This window comes from Rhipicephalus microplus, chromosome 4 (genome assembly GCF_043290135.1).
Source record: "Rhipicephalus microplus isolate Deutch F79 chromosome 4, USDA_Rmic, whole genome shotgun sequence".
Lineage (NCBI taxonomy): Eukaryota > Metazoa > Arthropoda > Arachnida > Ixodida > Ixodidae > Rhipicephalus > Rhipicephalus microplus.
In genome coordinates this window covers 111,920,573-111,941,176 of record NC_134703.1, presented here as the reverse complement: position 1 = coordinate 111,941,176, position 20,604 = coordinate 111,920,573, and the positions used below count along the sequence as shown (strand labels likewise).

The 20,604-nt window shown below is 45.1% G+C and overlaps 1 protein-coding gene across 1 annotated transcript; it reads right to left on the bottom strand.

The window, feature by feature from the left end:
* Positions 1-154: 154 nt before the first annotated feature.
* Positions 155-20,354, bottom strand: LOC142814572 (uncharacterized). Its single transcript, XM_075893497.1, has 5 exons — positions 20,199-20,354; positions 12,217-12,456; positions 10,933-11,181; positions 8,527-8,711; positions 155-419 (listed from the first exon to the last, which is right to left on the bottom strand). Exons 1-5 carry the CDS (start codon positions 20,269-20,271, stop codon positions 258-260), a joined length of 909 nt encoding a protein of 302 aa, XP_075749612.1. The 5' UTR covers positions 20,272-20,354; the 3' UTR covers positions 155-257.
* Between the last annotated feature and the right edge of the window lie 250 nt (positions 20,355-20,604).

Sequence of the window (20,604 nt, the reverse complement as noted above, 5' to 3'; positions counted from 1 at the left end):
ACTCGTTCACGGACTAACAACTGACTTTATTTTGCACCAATACAGCCCTCTAAATATGCGCGCAAACACTTGCCGAGTGACAAACGAGTAAGCAAACAAATGGTCATACCCATTAAGCAAAATATATCAAGTTTAGAAGAGCGTTGTTCCCTTCTTTTCAAGAGCCGTAGAAACAATATAACAAAGCTCAGTATACACACTCATTAATTGCTCATTTTTCAACACTTCCGTCTCACGGCTAAATGCATTGTTCCAACTCACGGTCCATTGTTGGAGGCACTCACACGTGAGTCAGCAACAGCCCGGTCATTCTTCGCGTCAACAGTGACTTCTGCTAAGTAGCTGAGGTAGTTGAGAGGGGACGCGTCCGGTTTCCACTCTTCAGCGGCAAAGCCTTCGCAGTACACTCCGTCCGGGTACTACAAATGAATGTCAAACATGAACACACTTTATGTATTTCACTAAAACACTCCTGTACTTTTTTTAAATGAGATAAAACTGATTGATTGATTGATTGATTGATATGTGGGGTTTAACATCCCAAAACCACTATATGATTATGAGAGACGCCGTAGTGGAGGGCTCCGGAAATTTAGACAACCTGGGGTTCTTTGACGTGCACCCAAATCTGAGCACACGGGCCTACAACATTTCCGCCTCCATCGGAAATGCAGCCGCCGCAGCCGGGATTCGAACCCGCGCCCTGCGGGTCAGCAGCCGAGTACCATAGCCACTAGACCACCGCGGCGGGGCTAAATGAGATAAAATTAAACAACGCAGTTTTTATCGCCTTTTCTTGGTGATGGCTACCCCTCTCCGCGTGTTATTTAGGGAAAAGTAATCATGAAAAGAAAATATATATACCTATATGCGAATGCCCATTTCAAAAAGTTTAAATGTCCCCTCTTTTAATACAGCACACAAACAAGCACGCAGTGCACCATTTCAGCGTAGTTCATCCAATACTCGTCCCTAATATTAGCGCTTTAAAGAATATTCAAGCACTTCAACTGCTTTGGTCATTTCTGACGGCCATAGACTCAGTATTTTCGCTAATGAGAACGTTCACTCAGAGTTCAAGAATTGGATTTCTTGGTTCTAGTGGCTACCTAAGCATCATGTGCTTTGGACAGGCCAGCGCTATTTATGGCTACTAGGTTGCAAATGGTCTGTGTTCTTTGCCAAAAATAAGCTTATTGTATTCTGTACAATGGTCCCGGCATGCATAGCTACGGAAAATCGACATAAAAGAGGCACGGTAGATGTCGTGGAGGTTTGATAAAGAATCGCCCAGACCTGCAAGGAATGCGCAGCACAGTCACAGATAGAGCTTGAAAAGTGGACTTCCTGGAGCCTGTGAGGACTGTGTAGACTCTCAAGAGGCAAATAATACAAGTACACATACAAGGAATTTCTGCCATTTTATTTGCATACACAGATACCAAAGGCGTGCACAAAGGCGTGCCATTAGACGCCATACGTCCGAAGAACTAGCAGACACTGCCACAAGGCTGCGTATTGCTTTTCGAGTTGATCGGCTAACTCCCTTGATGCGTGCATGGCAGCAAGAGTTACGGGGTCGTTTTCAACGCCTTATTGCAGCGTGGTCATTGACGGCGGCTGCTTGGCGTTGCAGGCGTAATCCATGTGCTCACCCTGAGGTTCTGCGCTTTGCGAAAAGCTCGCTTCTCAACCCGTCGAGTCCACTAGGAAATCAGGCTGCCAAATCCTTACCAACTGTGTTGCCGCTGGCACGTTATCAATCAGTTTTTGTAGCTCACTTTGCCAACATGGCTCGTACGACAATGTCATCACATCACGGTAGCACCCAGACAGCCACAATTCTAAGTAGGCTCCCTCAAATTTCATCAGAAGTAGCTGAACAGCTTTGCTCAAGTCCGTCAACTGATGAAGCACTGTCTTCCATGAAGCGTGACTCGGCCCCTGGGCTGCACGAGTTGCCTGTTGAGTTTTATTTACCGTTTGGGGACGTCATTTCGGCTCTTTTCACCTCTGTTATTTGCCACTGTTTTGAGAACTTTGATTTCCCTGATAGCTTTCGCGATGGTCGAATTGTTCTCCTAAACACGACCCATCGTTTGTTCGCCCAGAGGAGTGGAGACCAATAACGCTCCACAACGTTGATTCTAAAACTTTCGCAGCAGTTATCACTCGGCGTTTGAGAAGCCCGATGCCTTTCTTAATAGGTCATCATCAGGCGTGCTCTATTCCTGGAAAAGAAATCCATAGTCTCTCCTTTGTTACGCGCGATATAATTGCGTACACGTTAGCAAGATCAGCTCGGGGACTCTAGGTTTCACCTGACCAAGAAAAGACATTCGATCACCTCGAACACAGCTTTATATTTAGCGTAATGGCAGCATTTGGCTTTTCCCAAAACTTCATTGAGCTTCTCACAAACGCATACCGAAATATACGCAGCACGTTGTTTCTTGATCGTTTAGAGAGAGTGCCATTTTCTGTTACCCGTGGTATTCGCCAAGGGTATCCTCTATCCCCTGCATCTTTTGTACTCAGCCTCGACCCATTCCTTGGCTCGATAATCGCTGATTCATACGTTCTAGGCCTTCCTTTTCCAGGCAGTGGTACCATGACGGTGACAGCATTTGCTGATGACATCACGTTCTATTTGAAGAACGAGGACAGTTTGTCCCTATAGCCTACGACATTTTGCTGCGTATGGCACGATTTCAGGTGCTGCGTTAAATTTTTCAAAATGTCAATATTTATTCATTGGTTCTCCAGACGTCTGCCTAAGTCCCTTTTCTGGTCTTCAAAAAAGTGACTCCATTTGCATTCTGGGGCTTGATTATACTTGCTACGGCATATCAGCCTCCTTGTGGGTTTCAGTAGTCGAAGATGTAAAACGACACATCCGGGAAGCACAAAAGTATGATTTACCTATGCTCAAAAAAAGGTATTTAGCACAGACTGTGTTTTTGCGGCCGTTCATGGTACATATCTCATGTCGTACAGCCCCCATTACGAATCACTAGGTCGTTGTAATCCCTCATTAGCTCATTTTTCTGGTCAGGTGGAAGAGAGCTGGTTTGCCGAGCAGCACTTGGACAACCGAGAAACTGTGTTGGATTCGCATGGGCATCCGTATCTGTTCGCTGCCGGCTGCTTGCCTGACGATTCTTACTTCGGTTGTTGCATGGTGATCAGTGTGCCGCACGTTATCTTGCCTGCTATTTTTAGGCACCAAGATACGCTATTTACTACTACATGCACGGCTTAATTCTGCATCGCAAACACCTAACGCGCCTGCATTTTTCTGAACGGCAGTCGCATTTTATCGACACGCGCAGCATGTTTGTCCCAATGTGGACATTATTGAAAGCCGCATTGTAGATACAACGGCGGCTCTTCTGCTTCCTCTGGTTCCTCCAGCCCGTCTAGCACGATCGAGACATGTCTCGTGGAGCGCGATAACGGCATCGTTTTTGCCTGGTCACCTCCGTGACTTTATGTGGCGTCTTGGATGGAGAGTACTCCCAACACGGGACAGATTGGAGAGGTGGCACATGGTCCCATCTTCCACTTGTCCTAACTGCCCGTTACAGGAGTCTAACCAGCATATGCTGAAGCAATGTGTCATCGCAAAGGTGTTTTGGAAGTCAGCTAACGCTAGTTTTCGTGGCGTAGGTGTTAATCGCTTTGTAACATCTGGTCGCTGCTCGCGTAGTCGCTTTGCACGCCTTCTAATAGCTGCGGGAGCCTTTTGTTTATGGCGTAATAGGTGCGAAGCTGTTGCGGCAGGTCATCGTCGTCGTGCTCCTTTTTCCGATTCTGGAACGCCTCTACTGTGAACTCTTATCGTTTCTGTCGGAGGAATTGTTCTTCCTTGGGGAGAAATAATTTCTACGACAATTGTGGTGCCACTTTCTGTCCGTAGTTGACAGACGTGTTCGATTAGTTTTCCACCTGGCCTGGTTCCTATAACCAGGTCACCTCTCAGTGTCGCATTAGTGCATGTATTCTGTATGTGTTTACTATTTCTATGTATTTGTGTGTGCCCCGTATGGCTGTGAGTTCTTGAACATATGCACTTCATTCTAACGCTGTAAATTATGTCAATTTCACGAATCTCTATGCCTGTTGTATATACTTGCTAACATCTTCACCAAGTCTTGTAAATTCTGTACATATATCATCATGTACATTGTCCATATTGTGATTAGTGGATATATGTAGTGTATGTAGTAATTAGTAACATGTGTTAGGAACACCCTATGGGCTTGGACACTTTTGTTTAAATGTGTCATGTATGTTGTGCTTTGTCATTTGTTTGTTATTGTGCTTGTTGTATAGACGCTTGTTCCTTATGTTGTGTTCAAATAAACTTTTTCTAAAGACCCAAAGACACCGAGAGAAAAAAATAGAACAAGCTGGCAACTGCCACCTGGAGGAAGGAAAAGAGTGGAGTAAAAAAAAGATGACAGTGACTTAGACAAGTACAAGTAAACACAAAAAAATTGGCAGATCTCACGCGGAATCGATGATAGGCGAAGCACGAATGAGGAAGGTTGATGTTTTACTTTAAAATCAGCGCTACCTTACGAAGCGGATGGACTTAGTACGCAATAAACACAAGGAGCAATATGCGCACTCACGTATTCAGGTAAGAGTCAGGAATTTTGTTTATAGTTGCGTAACGACAGCATCACTACCGTTTCCAATGCCAGCACCAGTAGTGACAGGCATGTAAACTATGGCGTTCATGACTCCCATGTCATGATCAACATATTTGCACCTGGCAGTTGTGTTCGCCGTCTATTCACGTCCCGTAATACCAAATCTTGTATATGCAAAACTAGCGAAACGGCCACGAGCGCATCATGAGTGTGACACGTAGTCATGTTCTTACATGACACGTATATCATGATTATCATATCTGAACGAGTAATTTACTTTCGCCGTCCAGTCACGTCACGTAATACCGAATTTGGTATGTATGAATCTAGTTAAACGACTGCGAGCGCACCATGAGCGTATGTAGTCATGACTTACATGACATGCATGACGTGATTTCAACGTTAAGACCTGTCACTTGTGTTCGCCGTGCAGTCATGTCAACACATACAAGTTTTAAATGTCATGTGAACGAAACCACTCTGAGAGCAGCAAGACCATGTAAATTGGACATTCATGACACACATGTCACTATTTTCATGTTATCACTAGTCATTCATGCTCGCAATACGGTCGTGTTATGCCATACCAATATTGGTATAGATCCCATTATCGAAATGGCCAGGAGAGCTAAAAGTCGTTGGCAGCTAAATGGAGAGATAGATACAGTAAAGTCGACGAAGTTGGCTAAGAACTGCATCGCATTTAAAAGAAAAGCATCTATTACCGGATGACCAGCTCCCTTTGGTACATTAAAGTGGGTAGACCTCAATGGGCCTAGTCGCGTTGATAAACGCAGCCTCTCGGAAAGAGGTGATTGTGTATCGTCATTCACTCATACCAGTAATTTATTTAACAAAGTCCTCAGCGTAGCAAATGCAGGACAGTGTAGCGAATGCCGGACAGTGCTCAGGTGTTTCATAGGAGCCACAAGTGCACACAACGGACTGCCAACACGCCCTTGATTGTATAAGCGTTCGAGCTCCAACACAGGGCCGACTTTTAAAGACGATAGTATTTCTTGGGGACCTTCGACGCAAAAATTTTGGACTGTCTGCCTGTCTGCCTGTCTGCATGTACATTTGTCTGTCCACCTTTAACTGTACCTTAAGCGGCCCCGAAGTGACCAAACCTTACTCCAAACGGTCGACCCCATCCGCAGCGCCCACCAATATCGCTCAAGGTACAGCGTTACTACTTGTGCGATTTTCAATTAAAAACCAATTATTGGGCATATTTGAGGCACCATAACAACACGTCAATATTATTTTTGTGTATTTTTACTAGAAAAGACATACATAAATAATTTTAAGGATCGTAGCCTTTATAACGCTGCGCTGGTCATGCAACGCTTGCACGAAATGGCAAGTGTTTGCAACGCTTTGCTAAGACGACACGGGGGTGGCAACTACCCGTCGCCTTGCGTTCTACGCCGTATCACCTCAGAGACAGGCGCGCGCCCCGTTTCTTAGGGTAACTGCCGGATAGCGTTCATGTATCACGTGTGACGTGACTTGATGCACTCGTTCGCCGCCGCTGCACGCTCGAGACACTCTAACGCAACGCCTTCAGAATACCATTCACCAATTCTCTTGCGCAGAACATCAACTGTTAAGTATAAACTTTATGCCGACGATTGTGTCTTACACTCCGAAATAGATAGTCCTAGTGATCAAATCTTACTAAATGATGCACTTAAGAAGGTTGTTGCCTGGTGCAAAGATTGGCAGATGTCGGCCTATTTCGAGAAAACTGCTTTAATGTGTATTACTCGCAAAAAGAATAAGCACAGTTTCAATTACAAAGCTAACAATGTTTCTCTATATGAGGTAACATAATTTATGTACCTGGGTCTGTGGATAACTAACAACCTAATATGAAATCTACACATCATTAAAGTAACCGCCAACGCCTACCGTATATTGTTTTTTCTTAGGGGGGCGTTAAAACTGTCTACATATTCCGTACGCTCATTAGCATATAAAACAATTATACTTCCAGTCCTTGACTATGCCACCATTATTTGGGACCCCTATACGCAAACTAACATTAAAAAACACGAGCGGGTGCAGCGCAAGGCAGTTCGCTTCATTTTCAATAACTTCACCCGTATCTCTGCAATTGAACTTCTAAAACAAGCCAACTTGCCGGCACTTACGGATCGCAATCGTGCTTCCCGACTAAATTTTTTATTTCAACTTATCAATAAACAGTACAATAAAAACATATATGATATAATTACTTTTTCTTCTGCAATTATGCCACAAGACAGAGGCATCGCCTAACAATTACTCCATTCAACGTAAAAAACAATTGTTACAAATATTCTTTTTTTTTCCAAGAACGGTGACTGAATGGAATAACCTGACTAATACCCAAGTTACACAACCTTCACTGCCTTCATTTGGCGCAAACATCTGTTAATAATTTTCCAATATGACCTCCATCATAATATGTATTTCTTTTTGTCGAGTTTTTGATTATTTAGTTGACGTTTTGTACAGGGCCTGTATTTGTACACGCAATAGCCTAAAACAATGTATTCGTTCGCGTAGCATGTATTTGTTCTACCATGTTTTGTTGTGTTGCCTGCATTTGTCCGATAATATGCTGTATTTCTACCTTGCTAAAATACCCTATGGGGATTGCAGTATCTGTAAAGAATTGAAAATAAAATGAAAAATAAACGTTTTGTTCATTCTCTCCAGACGCAAGACTATCGTCTTTTGAAGACGTTTGCGGTGTAACATGCAGATACGGGGCCAATTTTTTGTTTATATAAGAGAGCTCTAGAACGACAAGGCAGCCATGACCATGAACGCAGAGAAAGAACTAGGTAACCATCATGCCATAAATTATAGTAACTTTCATTAAGTATGAAAGCACCCACTGTGCTATTTATTTGTAATTCTTCAGAGAACCAAGGCTCCGGCTAGGTGTGTAAGTAGACTTTACGCTGGTGCTGATATCATTGAATAATTATGGCTGATTGATGTGTAATAAACTGGAAGCATTCAACAACTGAATGGTGGGGCGATTTCTACTGTGTGACCCCGGGTTGTTATTTTACTCTTCCGCCTGGCAATACTATATACGCAGGTTAACACGATTACTTGCCCGACATGACACCAGTATAGGATCTCATCGCGGATGAGTTTCAGACACCGGCATGTCTCCATGATAAAATACTCGACTGACAAGCAGAGGGCCCGACTTTTAATCCCATCTCAACCAAGCATTTCTTTTAATTTATTAAATATATTCTTACTGTGCGTGATAGCGGTTGCGGACAGTGGCAGTGGCGGCTGACAAAAACGGTGCCAAACTCAGTTGTTGCTTCGATTCTGTAACTCTTGCTGTAAAAATTATGCACCACGTTCATTCACGGTTTCATATCTTCCTCCCTCTGAAGTACTGACTTTGATGGCTTGTCGCGTTAATGAACTGAAGCAGTGTTACTCGTGCGCACGTTCTGCATCACTGCACTGCTTTCAACTCCCTTTTCAGCCGTGTCCTAGCGATCACCACTACCATATCGTCTTCGTTTAGCTGGGCAACGATTCTGAAAGATTCTGCTGAAGCAAAGGCAGGCTTGGCGAGCGGCTTTTCGCGTGTTATCTTGGCAGTTAAAACACACACTATTTTCCTTTTTTCTCTGCTTTCCCTTCCAAGGAGCTGGCTGGCGCCTTGACCCTCTAAATGACAGTTGTGAGTGGTTTCAAACCTTCGCTACAATTTGTTGTGTTTTGAGTGTATAATAATAAAATTAATAATAATAATAATAATAATAATAATAATAATAATAATAATAATAATAATAATAATAATAATAATAATAATAAAACACTCTGTGTGAGTCTATATGCTCACCTCCAAATCTTCGGCGTTTACTTGTTCGTGAGTAAATTGCATTATCTCCATCACGTTGAGCTGCTCGGTGATTTCAGTGCTGTTCTCGCCTGGTCGCCTGACCTTTTCCTGGCGACACATTCGGAGCTCAATAGGAACATTGCGTTCAGCGGACATCGAGTACCAGGAATTTTTCTCTGTGAAATCTGCGCGGAAATATTGAAAAAACTGAAACACAGGCTGCACACATTTTGAACAAGATCTAGCAAGATACGCTGAGCCCCGAGCCCACGACAAAAGCATGTTTTATCCTATAACTTAAATGATCATGTGTTCAAATGACGACAGAATTGGGTGAGTGATTTCGTGTTTAGGGTTTAAGGCAGCTCAAGCGACACCGGTATAAGGAAAAATGGGACATCATGCTTCTTGTGCCGCCGGCTTCGTCTCCGTTCATAAGGCTACCCACCATAGATTGATGCCGACTGTCATCCTTTAGTCCAAAGGTGCATTAACGATGTTCTGGGTGGTTCATGGAAAATCAAAGTGGTGACCATCTGTCTACAGAGAATGTCATTTATCGCAACTATGGGCAGTGTATATGAAGTCACGCGTCTAAGAACAGCCGTCTTCCTGAAGTTATTTATTAACACTATCGCTTGCGTCGTAAGAGAGCAAATGGGCATTGCTTCAGTATTTATGCATGCCATAGCTTCATATATGTACATGGTAGGTAACTCTGGCGTTAAGAATGTCTATGGAAGCTGCAACGCATGGCACTTTGGCAAACACAGAAATGATGGGTATAGCCTGAATCAGCTTTGCCCCAAGACAAAGTTTAGCAAACGTTTAGCATTACGCTTCCCCAATTTGACGTCTTTAGTCTCGCCAATTCAAAGCGGCTCACGAAGTTCACAAAGACCCGTTATTTTATTCGAAACAAAACCAAAACACACCAATTAAAACAAAGCCACAAGTGCATTCGGTGCCCGCAATCACGAAGACTACGTACTACCCATCATTTTCATGGTGACTGAACGATTACTGCGTCAAAGTTCCCCCTAGTAAATATTACAGGAAACTCTATGATACACGCACATGTAGCATTGCGCCCATGAGCCAGTACAAATCAGGTAGGGGCCACATTTGTTTTATGCTGTCTGCAAGTTCTTCCAGGCGCACGCAGGCAGTATTCTGTACCTCGAAGTTTGCAGGAGAAAACACCATGGGTTTGTACGTAGCTATCGTGAAGACCTTTCATGTCATACCGTTGGCCATCTGAGAATATTTGTTTTAGATGCGAAGCCGCTGTTTGACGAGCCTGTGTAACGCTGTCTCGTGTGCCCGCACAACCACTTCGCCGCAAGCGTTGAAGCGGTAACAAGTAGGTGAAGTCGCAGCTGCGCGTTGACGTCACTCTCTCCATCATCCTCAGCGACTGCGGCTCCTCCGCCCGCTCGCAACACACTTCTCTCTCGCTTCAACCTCTCCAGGAAGTCGGAGTTGCTCCAGCGCCCGCAACGCTCGACCGCACGTCGACTGGAAATACTAGATAGATTTAGTTGCGCGTCCGCAGCAGCCACACGAACGCAGCAAATGGCAAGCAGGCTGCGTACGTACGGCTGTTGTGGACGCATGATTAAATCTGTCTAGTCTTTGGGCGCGCTTATCTGCGATGGAACTTACACGAAACCCAACCCGCCTACCATGTCTTTGTGTTTTGAACAAACGTTTACTCGAGTAAACCCTACACCAAGTTTTGCTTCAAACCATTCTCCCAGCACCCTCGTCAACACCCGTTTTAACCAGGCCAACGCCACGCTCACTGATGCTGCTTCGCATCCCATCATGCTTCCCTTCGGAAAGATGGTTCATAATTTTTTCACTTCACTATCGCTTTTGCCCCATTCATTTCCTCCCTGTGTGATTTGTTCTTTGCACCACTTCTTTTTTTTTACATTGGTGGACGAATAGAGCCATGTTCGTGAAATTTTACTGGATTAAATTGAGAAATGGCTACAGAGGTGTTACCGCCTCCTCCGGAAAAAGAGAAAGGAAATAAATAATAGGACAACGAATGTAAACAGTCGGTATAGATGGTGCCCGTCTCCTGAATATTGTTTCTTTTTCTCGTTTGCATCATGCCTAGATGCTAGCTTAAGTATATGTATTATCAATTAGCTTAAACTAAAGCATGGCTGAACAACACGAATAGTTGGGAAACGCGAGATGAAAGTTCTGCTTGTTTTGCTGCGTGTGACATACCTGTATTGTGGAAAACACAACCGCAACAATCAGTGTGTTCTCTTTCCGTTGTGTTTATGACCTAGGTACGGAGGCACGATAACAGTAACCACCACTTACTCGTAGCCTTCATATGACGGTTGGTATACGCACTGGGCGTGGTGTTACAGACTGAATCCTTACCGGTCCACACTGCGTAGTAGACATCGACAGTCTCTATTACTGCGCCATCCTCGTCCGTCCTTTTGACGGGATTTCGCCTGTACGTCCACGTTATGCACGGCATACCCCGGCACGTTCCTGTGACGGGCCTCTCGTTGGACGGAGGCATGCTCAGCATTTGACGTATCGGGAACACCATGGAACCATTGAGACCCTTGAGTAAGTGGAAGTTGAACGTGTTCACCATGTCCGCGTTTACCCGGGAGCACACTGCGAGCAAGATCGGTCACGCGGGAGAAGTCAAATAATTCGAAACGCCATTTCTATATCAATACCCTGAAGCACAAAAAATGACTACTTTGCTTCAGCGTTTTGCAGTATAACACTCCTAATCAGTTCATAAACCAGTCATAGTCACTTTTTGCTTTGGTCTAATTGTTCCCATCACTCTCAAGTACTTGCCTGAATGCTCATTCAGTGAGAGAGAGAGAGAGGGTAAAAAAATATAAGGAAGGCAAGTATACGTTAGCCAGGCGAGCATCCGGTTTGCTATATATCCCGCACTGGAAGTAAGAAAATGAAAATTGCAAAAAACAACGGGAACTACGACTGTAACTATAAGATTCGGTACGGTTCAGTTGTTACTACAACTCCAGCTATACGTTTCAGTAGCGTTTGAACTATTTTCAATCAATCCACGTATTCCATTGTTACGCTTTTTACATGTTTACTAAACTTTACTCTATTCTAAGGGCTAGATATGCCAGCGTATAGTAGTCGCTACAAATATTATCTCTTGCACTTTGAACGCCCACAGGGAGTTTCTATTCAATGTCACTGAGGCTTCATAGGCCGCACAAAACCTTGACATTATTGTGGAAAGTCACGTGATACCATCAAATTTAATATCAGGAACTCGAGGTTGTTCATTTCAATATATAATATTACAACGTATATTTAGGCAAGCCGAACTAGCGAAGACTCTTTCACGTGACTATACTGAAATGGGTCGGGCTTGAAGATATTGAAAATATTCTAATTTACGAAAAATATTAAAATCAGCAGTTTTTGTCGGAAAATTTGAGCAGTAAACGCTTTGGGTTACGCTTGAAATTTACGGAGAGAGCTTATTTTCTTGCAATGGGTGAATATCAACTGTGTAAAGATGATCATATGGTCATTTTATGGCACTATACTACTTTATAATGCCCCACAAAGTTTCCTATCAAGGCCTTCGATGTTTTGCTCTGTTTTTCATTTCGTGTATTTTGAAAGAAGCATAAAGAACCATTTTTAGGCACTTACGTTGGCTGCTGATCTGTACAGTCTGGTTGAGAGCTTCGTCTTCAATGTAGCGCACCGTTTCCATAACACCGAGGTCAATGACGAGAGACGCTCGGCCGTGTCCCGTCTTGAAATTCTTTAGGTAGCTCTCCCTGAATTCTGATGCTACTCCTGATTCGCTGGAGCGGGCCTCAGGTGAACATTTACTGACAGTGTAAGCCTGGCCAACAGTTTGGAAGGAGGCTGGAATTTTGACCATACCTGCGCAAACAATTGCCGATTGTGATATTCATTCATTTTTAGTGTCGTTTTCTGGGTTCTTTGGCTATCAACAACTTCAATTACAAAACAGTCTATTGCCAAACCATTTTCGGTATTGGGCTCATCGTGACTCAAGGCTGGCATCCCTGTGCCAAGTACTTCATCTCGTTTTATGTTACCCGCTGCGGCAGCTTAACGTATAAGCTGTCGGACCTGAAATGTTCAGGACGTTTAGTTTGACACCCGGCCTTGGCGAGCATACTTGTATTAGAGCGGACTGCTTGATCATTCATGTACTAACATTTCAGTAAAGAGAGAGAAAGGTCAAGGGAAGAACAGGGAGGTTAACCTGAAAATAATTTTTGGTCTGCTACCCTTAACTGGTGAAGGCATGTAAAAAAAACATCAGGTGGTCCTAATTAGTTCGAGCCTGCCCCTACAGCCTCTGTCATGTTCATATCGTTCTATTGCCCCGCCGCGGTGGTCTAGTGGCTAAGGTACTCGGCTGCTGACCCGCAGGTCGCGGGTTCAAATCCCGGCTGCGGCGGCTGCATTTCCGATGGAGGCGGAATTGTTGTAGGCCCGTGTGCTCAGATTTGGGTGCACGTTAAAGAACCCCAGGTGGTCAAAATTTCCGGAGCCCTTCACTACGCCTTCTCTCATAATCATATGGGTTTTGGGACGTTGAACCGTACATATCAATCAAATCAATATCGTTCTATTGATACGTAAAAGCCCCAAAACTATTATGTTATCATTATTACTAGCTAAACGATACTAGACTTTGCAGAAGCCGATTGGAATATACAGATGCACAAACCTCATAACCAATGTCCTTACCTAGGAATTGTATGCTACTTATCGCGCTTCACTTACGTACGCATCTAAAGTTCATGTCTTCTCTCCTTTTTTTTTAGATGCGGAGCATCTAATACTCGAGGCTTGTAGTGCGGCGCCGTCCGCAAGCTTCCTCCTCCTTCTTCCACCATCTGTGCATCCCTTCCTCCTCTACACACCGCGCGCGCTTCACTCCTCCACCATCTGTGCACCCTTCCTCCTCTACACACCGCGTGCGCTTCTCCTCTTCACGAACATTCGCTAGCTGTATAATGTAGCGCGCATGCGCCGTCACGCTTCGAGAACATCGGCAGCTGACGCGCGCGCATGCGCCGTCGCGCTTCGAGAACATCGGCAGCTGACGCGCGCGCATGCGCCGTTGCGCTTCTCCCCCTTCTCGAACATTCAACAGCTGACAGTGCATGCGCCGTCGCGCTGTATATATACTCAAGGTCGGCGCTCGCTCGCTCAGTTGCCGCTCGTCGGTTGGTTTGTACGGCGCGTCGACGTCCAAGGTCGCGGTGAAATGAATTCCAACGAATCCACAAACACAATGATCGACGTCCCTTCGACCAGCGCCGCCCTTTCGCATACGTGTGTACGTGTTCACTCATTTAACACCCCCTCCTACAACCACATTAACCAATTTAGCCATCGACCCAAGTAAGTCGCAATTTAACACCCCATTTCACAACCACGTTAACCAATTTAGCCATCGACCCAAGTAAGTCGCACTTTAACACCCCGTTAACCAATTATATGCTCCGCATCCTCCTCAGTGTTCCCCCGAGGGAAGCTGCGGGCAATTTTTTTCTTGGTGAAAATTCGGAGAAATATACTATTTGGCCCAAATACCTGAGCAGCTGAATATCTAACATACTTCGGTGTACGTTACCCCAGCAACATAGTGGCGCTGAGGTTCAACCTATACAGAACAGTCACTGGCATCCAGATTTTTTTTTTTGGGGGGGGGGGGTAAAGGTGCAAGGCTTTACTATACCTAATGCATATTCGTGCACGCGTTCAAATGTGTGCATGCGTATGTACGCAAAATATTTTTTTTTATTTCGAGAAAAGGAAATCATCCCCCCCCCCCCAACCCCTTGGCTACGCCCGGGTCGCTGGCAGTGAAAACATAGTTTAGAGACCACATGGGAGACCCGCAAGAGGGAGAAGGCCAGGCGCACGAGGCATGTGTGCATCGCTAAAACACTGCCTGATAAAGCGGTCTTTGAAACCTGATGCCACGTCTGCGCGTGCTTCCCTACTAATGGCTGCATAACACGTAGGCATGGTACTATGACGTCAGCACACACGCCACAGAGATCAGCTGCGGCTATATCCATCGCAGTTACGTAACGAAAGCCGTGCATCGTAAAATGGTCTCATTGGAAGAGCTGACATTTCATAACGAATCGGCTACCATTAAATACAAAGTTACCGTAAGTGTGCTAAGCCAACTGCCTGTTCGCAGTGCTTGCAGGAATAAAATCAACGCACCGAAGTCACGAAACGACGTGCCCTGCGCTTTACTTAACCGCAGTGAGTGTACTCCAACTACAAAGTCAGTTTGTCCGGAACAATGCAGCTTTTTTGCCCTTCACTGAGAAGGCTGAGGCTAACGTTGATTCACTTTACATGTTTAACTTTTAATACAAACTCCGAGCGGTCTGTATTTGCTTTCAACGAAACGCCAAATGCGAAAAATCCGCTTACGTCATACAGGGATTGTTCTGTTCTTTATTTCTCAGCTTTTGCACATAACTTCTGTTGTTGTTTTTTTCTTTCAGTAAATTCCTTTCATTACAAAAACAACGTGACTAAGCAAGGGGTGTTAAATCTACGCAGCATGTTAGGTATGGCAAAAAAAGAAAGAACAGGCTATTAAATTAGCATATGACAGCACTTTACTTGGCGTGCTGCGCATGGAATGTGTTTGCGACCGCTGATTCCAGGCACACCGTTGCTATAGTTCAAAATATGCGGCTGTAAAGCTCATATTCTACATCCTGGTGGGCTTAAAAACAACGTGAACGTTCTACGGGTAGCACAATTAGTTTGTGCCGTGTTCTCGCAGCATCCAACTTTATCCTTTAGGATAACCAACTCAGTCTGTGATTTTACATTTAGGATTCTGTTGATCGAGAGCAAGTGTTATGTGGCTTGGCACCTCTTTATCGACGATGAAAGTCTGTCTGCAATTCAATCCCCCCCCCCCCCCAATAAAAAAAAAGAAAGGTGACGCTTTCCGCCTTAAAATCTAGACTAAGGGGGCTGCCTCTGGCGAATCAAGTGCGTAGCAACAAAATATGTATGCGCCATCACAAATGTCAGAAAGTGTTTGTGAGTTCATTCTAAAATAAAAGCTCATCGATTGATTGATTGATATGTGGGGTTTAACGTCCCAAAACCACCATTTGATTAGGAGAGACGCCGTAGTGGAGGGCTCCGAAAATTTCGACCACTTGGGATTCTTTAACGTGCACCCAAATCTGAGCACACGGGCCTACAACATTTCTGCCTCCATCGGAAATGCAGCCGCCGCAGCCGGGATTCGAACCCGCGACCTGTGGGTCAGCAGCCGAGTACCTTAGCCCCTAGACCACCGCGGCGGGGCTAAAAGCTCATCGAGATAGTGCACAAGATAAAATGCGGCCCGAATTTTTTCGAAGATAGGTCTCAGCCTAATTTGTGGTATACAAATGTCGACGCAACTTTATATTTACGTGCGCCGAACACAAGTGTTACACGTATGTCCAGCAGTACGTAGAAAACGGTGCAGACACAACAGTGCGGCTCATATTTATATCACACGTGTGTACGGGTGAAAAAAAATGCATCCCACGCGAAGAGGAGGTGAAATATTTGAGCTGTACACGTAGTAAGAAGTATCCAGATGTACATATTTAGTGTAGGGTTCTGAATGTACATGTTGTCCCCTTTTGGTACGAACACGGTGCACCGTGGTGGCGTTCCGTGTGGCGCCAGCACACACGGTGCGGTGGCGCAACGAAGATAATCGGCGCAGGCGCTGAGGCATTGCGTCTACTCTACTAATGCGCTCGAGCGCCGTGCTTGCTTTGCTTTAAAGCCACCCAACTATCACTATGCCACTAGCGATTAAGCGTACCGCAACGACATTGTAGGAAAGCGTTCATCGCTTACTGCATTCATGATGGTTTGGGCAAAGCGTTGTTTGGGCAAAGCGTTGTTTGGGCAAAGCGTAACGCTTTGACCCGCGAGGTGGTGTCGGTGGGAGATTTCTCCTGTGCCTTGTTGAACAATAAAAAATTCGCAGTGTGCGCGTTATCTAAAAGTCGAATTCTCCTGTCTCTCGTTGCCCATTAGCAGCCACTGGCATGTACATTGAGCCCTATCTGACAAGAAAGGGTTGCTACGTTATACTCGCTGGGCGTAACCTCCTTGGTCTTAGAAAGGCTTAGCGAGCGTTGAGCCGCAGTGCCATGAATACAATGAACTAGTATATGCCATAAACTCGAGGTGGTTAAAGGTGGGAAGTAGAAACGAAGCGCAAGCCGTAAGAAAGTGTGCGTGTGCCACCTCTCGTTTAGTCCTTGGAATGTCCGCTGGATGGCGGTGCTTCTATATGCGGAATATATGATGAAAAGATGCGAGATGGTGGTACTTAGAGTGTTGACTAGATGGATGAACGGACGCACAGATAGATGCATGGACGGACGCACGGATAGCTACACGGACGAATGGATGCATGGACGGACGCAGGGGCGGATGCTTGGACGAACGCAGGGATGGACGCACCGATAAACGTGTAGATGCACGAACAGACGCATGCACGGGCAGGCGGATGGACGCCTGGACGGTCACACAGACGGACGCATGGACGGATGGAAGCAAGAACGAATGGACGGATGGATGCTTTGCCCCACTCTCCATCATTCACCCCGTGGATATGCTGCCACTTTTTATGTGTTCTCGCACAGTAAAATTCGCTGTCACGAATGTAGACCAACTAGCCCAAGCTTCTATACTCGTGAACGCTTTCTACAATATTGTGCAGTTTCCCGGGTATGGTGCGAATGGTTCCTCCTTGCATTGTCCCAATCCCTGTCAATTACGTGCACCTTTGGAAATTGCTCAGGGTTGGTATGCTTCATGGATTTTGACATTGCATAGCGACTCTGTCTCTATGAGAGACGGTGCAGAACATGGCTGGGGATCATTTCGACCACCCGTGGCTCTGTAGCGTTAGATAGATTCAAGCAGTACACAGGCATGCTTGAAATTCGCGTAGCTGGAAATTCAGTCAAACCGACTGCGTTTCGTGTCCCGAAACATTGATCTCGGCGTATGTCGACAGTCATTATGAATACTAAAACATTACTAATCGTCCACACTGTTCAGTCAGTCATTTAAATAATGTTTTTGATGCACGCAGGATGGTTGTCCTGCCATAGTTGGCTACATTATCGAGCGTGAAAACCTCCGATTTCTTGCCTTGTTATTTAGACACAGTAGTCCTACCTCTTGTCGTCCCCTTCTATATGCCCCTTCTTTTTTATTATCCAACTCGTACTTCTCTGCATTAGAGTTACGCGAACACTCACTCATTCCAATTCTTTGACACCGTCGTGCAACAGCTTTTTAGTTTGCAGTGTGCAACGGTTTGGGGCCTGGGCTATCGTGCGATGTAGTATGCCGCGATTGTCGCTTGGCGTTACGCAGGCAGAACCCCGTAAGGCAGAGACATCATCTGTAGAACACTGAGCGCATGCTCGCGCCAATAGCGTGTCCTTCCTTTTGTTCTTCGAGTGCCTTGGTGATCATATCAAGTGCGGGACACTTCAGGGGCTTGAGATTTCGTATGCGGTCTTCGCTTCGCGTCGCACAGCCAAGGGAACGTATCGGAACAAAAAGAAAGAGGAAGCAAGCGAGAAAGGCAGAGAAAAAAGAAAAATAAGAATAAGACTACAAATCAATTACATGAAGAGAGATGAGAAGACAGGAAAAAAATCCTAGAAAATAAACAAACAAAAAAGAAAGAAAAAGAACTGCAAGAAACAAAAAGAAAAAACCAAGAAGAAAACAAAATAAACAAAGAACCCGAATAGATACAAAGGCCAGCCAGTCTTCTCACTTTCTTCAGGGTTCACCACACTTTGATATTCAAGGTTTGGCCGCATTTTGAGCCGTAATTCTTTAATATTCATAGCTTCTGAACTGCTCTTTCTAAGATCATAAATATCAACAAAATTTTCAATAAAAAATTCACGCGGAACTACATTCAAATGCCTACACAAATTCATGTCATGCGTTACATCCGCCTTTCAACACTAAACAACGCTAGGCCGATTCATTCTTCGCTAAGCTGAACGTAAAAAAAAATTAATTTGGATACTATCATAGAAATTTTGAAGCCCGCTTTGAAAGTAACCAGTCCACTCTGCGGTATTCGCATTATGCCTTCTGAGGTCGACTCCAATATTCTTTTTGATGCTGTCGTGGGCTTGTCAATATCGTCACTGCTGACGACGCTGTTATCGGGCTGCAATTTTTTCGCAAGCTATGTGCATTGTAGAGTGAGCAGAACAATGGTCAAATTGTTTTGATATGGTCAAGCAACACGGCGTTCTTCTACTCATCGTCCTTCGTTCGGCTGCGGTAACACACAATTTGGATATTGAACTTATGCATAATACTCGTTCCACTTCGTTACCAGGGCGAGTTATTTAAGAACGATTAAGTGACAGTTTCGCCACGTTGAATAACATTGCGTGGTAGAAATTGGTGTTTCTGTGCATGCTCCCACAGTGTGAGGGACACATGTCGAAATTGTCCTGAGCCATTTCCTAAAACACCTCTCATATATGCGGAGTCGCTTTGCACTGTTGAGTCACTCACACCAAAGCAATGCTGAGCTGTTTGCCAAAATACATGCAATCAAGAAGGATTGTATGTGAAAAGAGGAGCGGCTCAGTTGCATTTAAGCAGTGTACCACACAAAAAGCTCCATGCGCTTTTCTGCAAAGCCGTTCCGTATCGCTGAATCGCTACTGGTATGCTGACAGTCGGGCGTGCTTCCCAGCGAAACAAGAACAGCGCATTGGCGCATAAAAACTTGTACACGTGCTATCCGTAGTCTTTATATAGTATTCCTCAGCGATTTCTATTGGTTAGCACGGTGTTGTCCGTTTTCCTTCTTCTGTCCTTCTTAGTGTTGCGCTGTAAGCTACTGAAAAAATGTATCGCAGCCAACTGACCCAACTAGCCGTTTTCCTCCGGTGAGATATTGGGAGTGCCTTTGCACCTGCGCCGATTAGCTTCGATGCACCGTGTTCGCACCAAGAGTGGACGGCACTGTACATGGAATGTTATGGCATTAAATGTTATGATATAGCAAATTGCGAGTACCGCAATATCAAAGGGTTGAGGAGTTTCTTGCAAGCCCGGAACCTTACGGGGAGAAATCGAAGGGGGGGGGGATAAACATAGCGATAATAATCAATAGCATCGAAGTCATTTTACACAGCAGTGCGGCCGACAACGCCAACACCACATGACTGCAACGACGTGTTCCGCATTGTATGCTGACAACGTTAAAAGTTAACACCTCAACATAAACTATGGCAACAAGTGACCATGTCGAGACAATCTGTGGTTATGGAGCTGGAGTGCTAATGCGAAAGAGTCGAATGCCGGCCGCGGTGGACCGTTTTTTTTTTTTTTTGGTGGAGGCTAAACGCAAAGGCCCGTTCGCTTAGATTTAGGAATACCTTAAGGAGCCCCAGGTGACCTAAATTTCCGAAGACCACCGCTACACGACGTGCCTCATGATGATGCCGTGGTTCCGTCACGTAAAACGACAACAACAATTGCCGCTAATAAAATGACACGTGCGGCAAGTGGTGTAGAAGAAGCGAGCTTACCCTGGCCACTGATTAAGGCGGCGTGGGCAGCGACCACAAGGACGAGAGTCGGCCATCGGCGCGGAGAGAGCATTTCTCACAAAGACGGCAGGCCTGAATGCGGTCAGATTTCGCTAGCACGTCCAGGCTTCGCTTCCGTCCCCCGCAAAAAGGGCGAGTGACGCCTCTAGCAGCGGAGGTAGGAGCCTTCGCGAGATATTGAGTGCCGCCGCACTCTACGTATCGTCTATTCAACGCTCCTATCAGTGCCTACATGTGCCGCAGTTATCAGTTTTTTTTTTTGTAATTGCTATACGTGAAAACATTATGGGTACACGGCGAATCGAATGGATAAGTTCCAGTGAGACTTTTTTTTTCACTCAGTTACAGCTCAACACTCACGAGGAAAATAGAAGGAAAACGGACA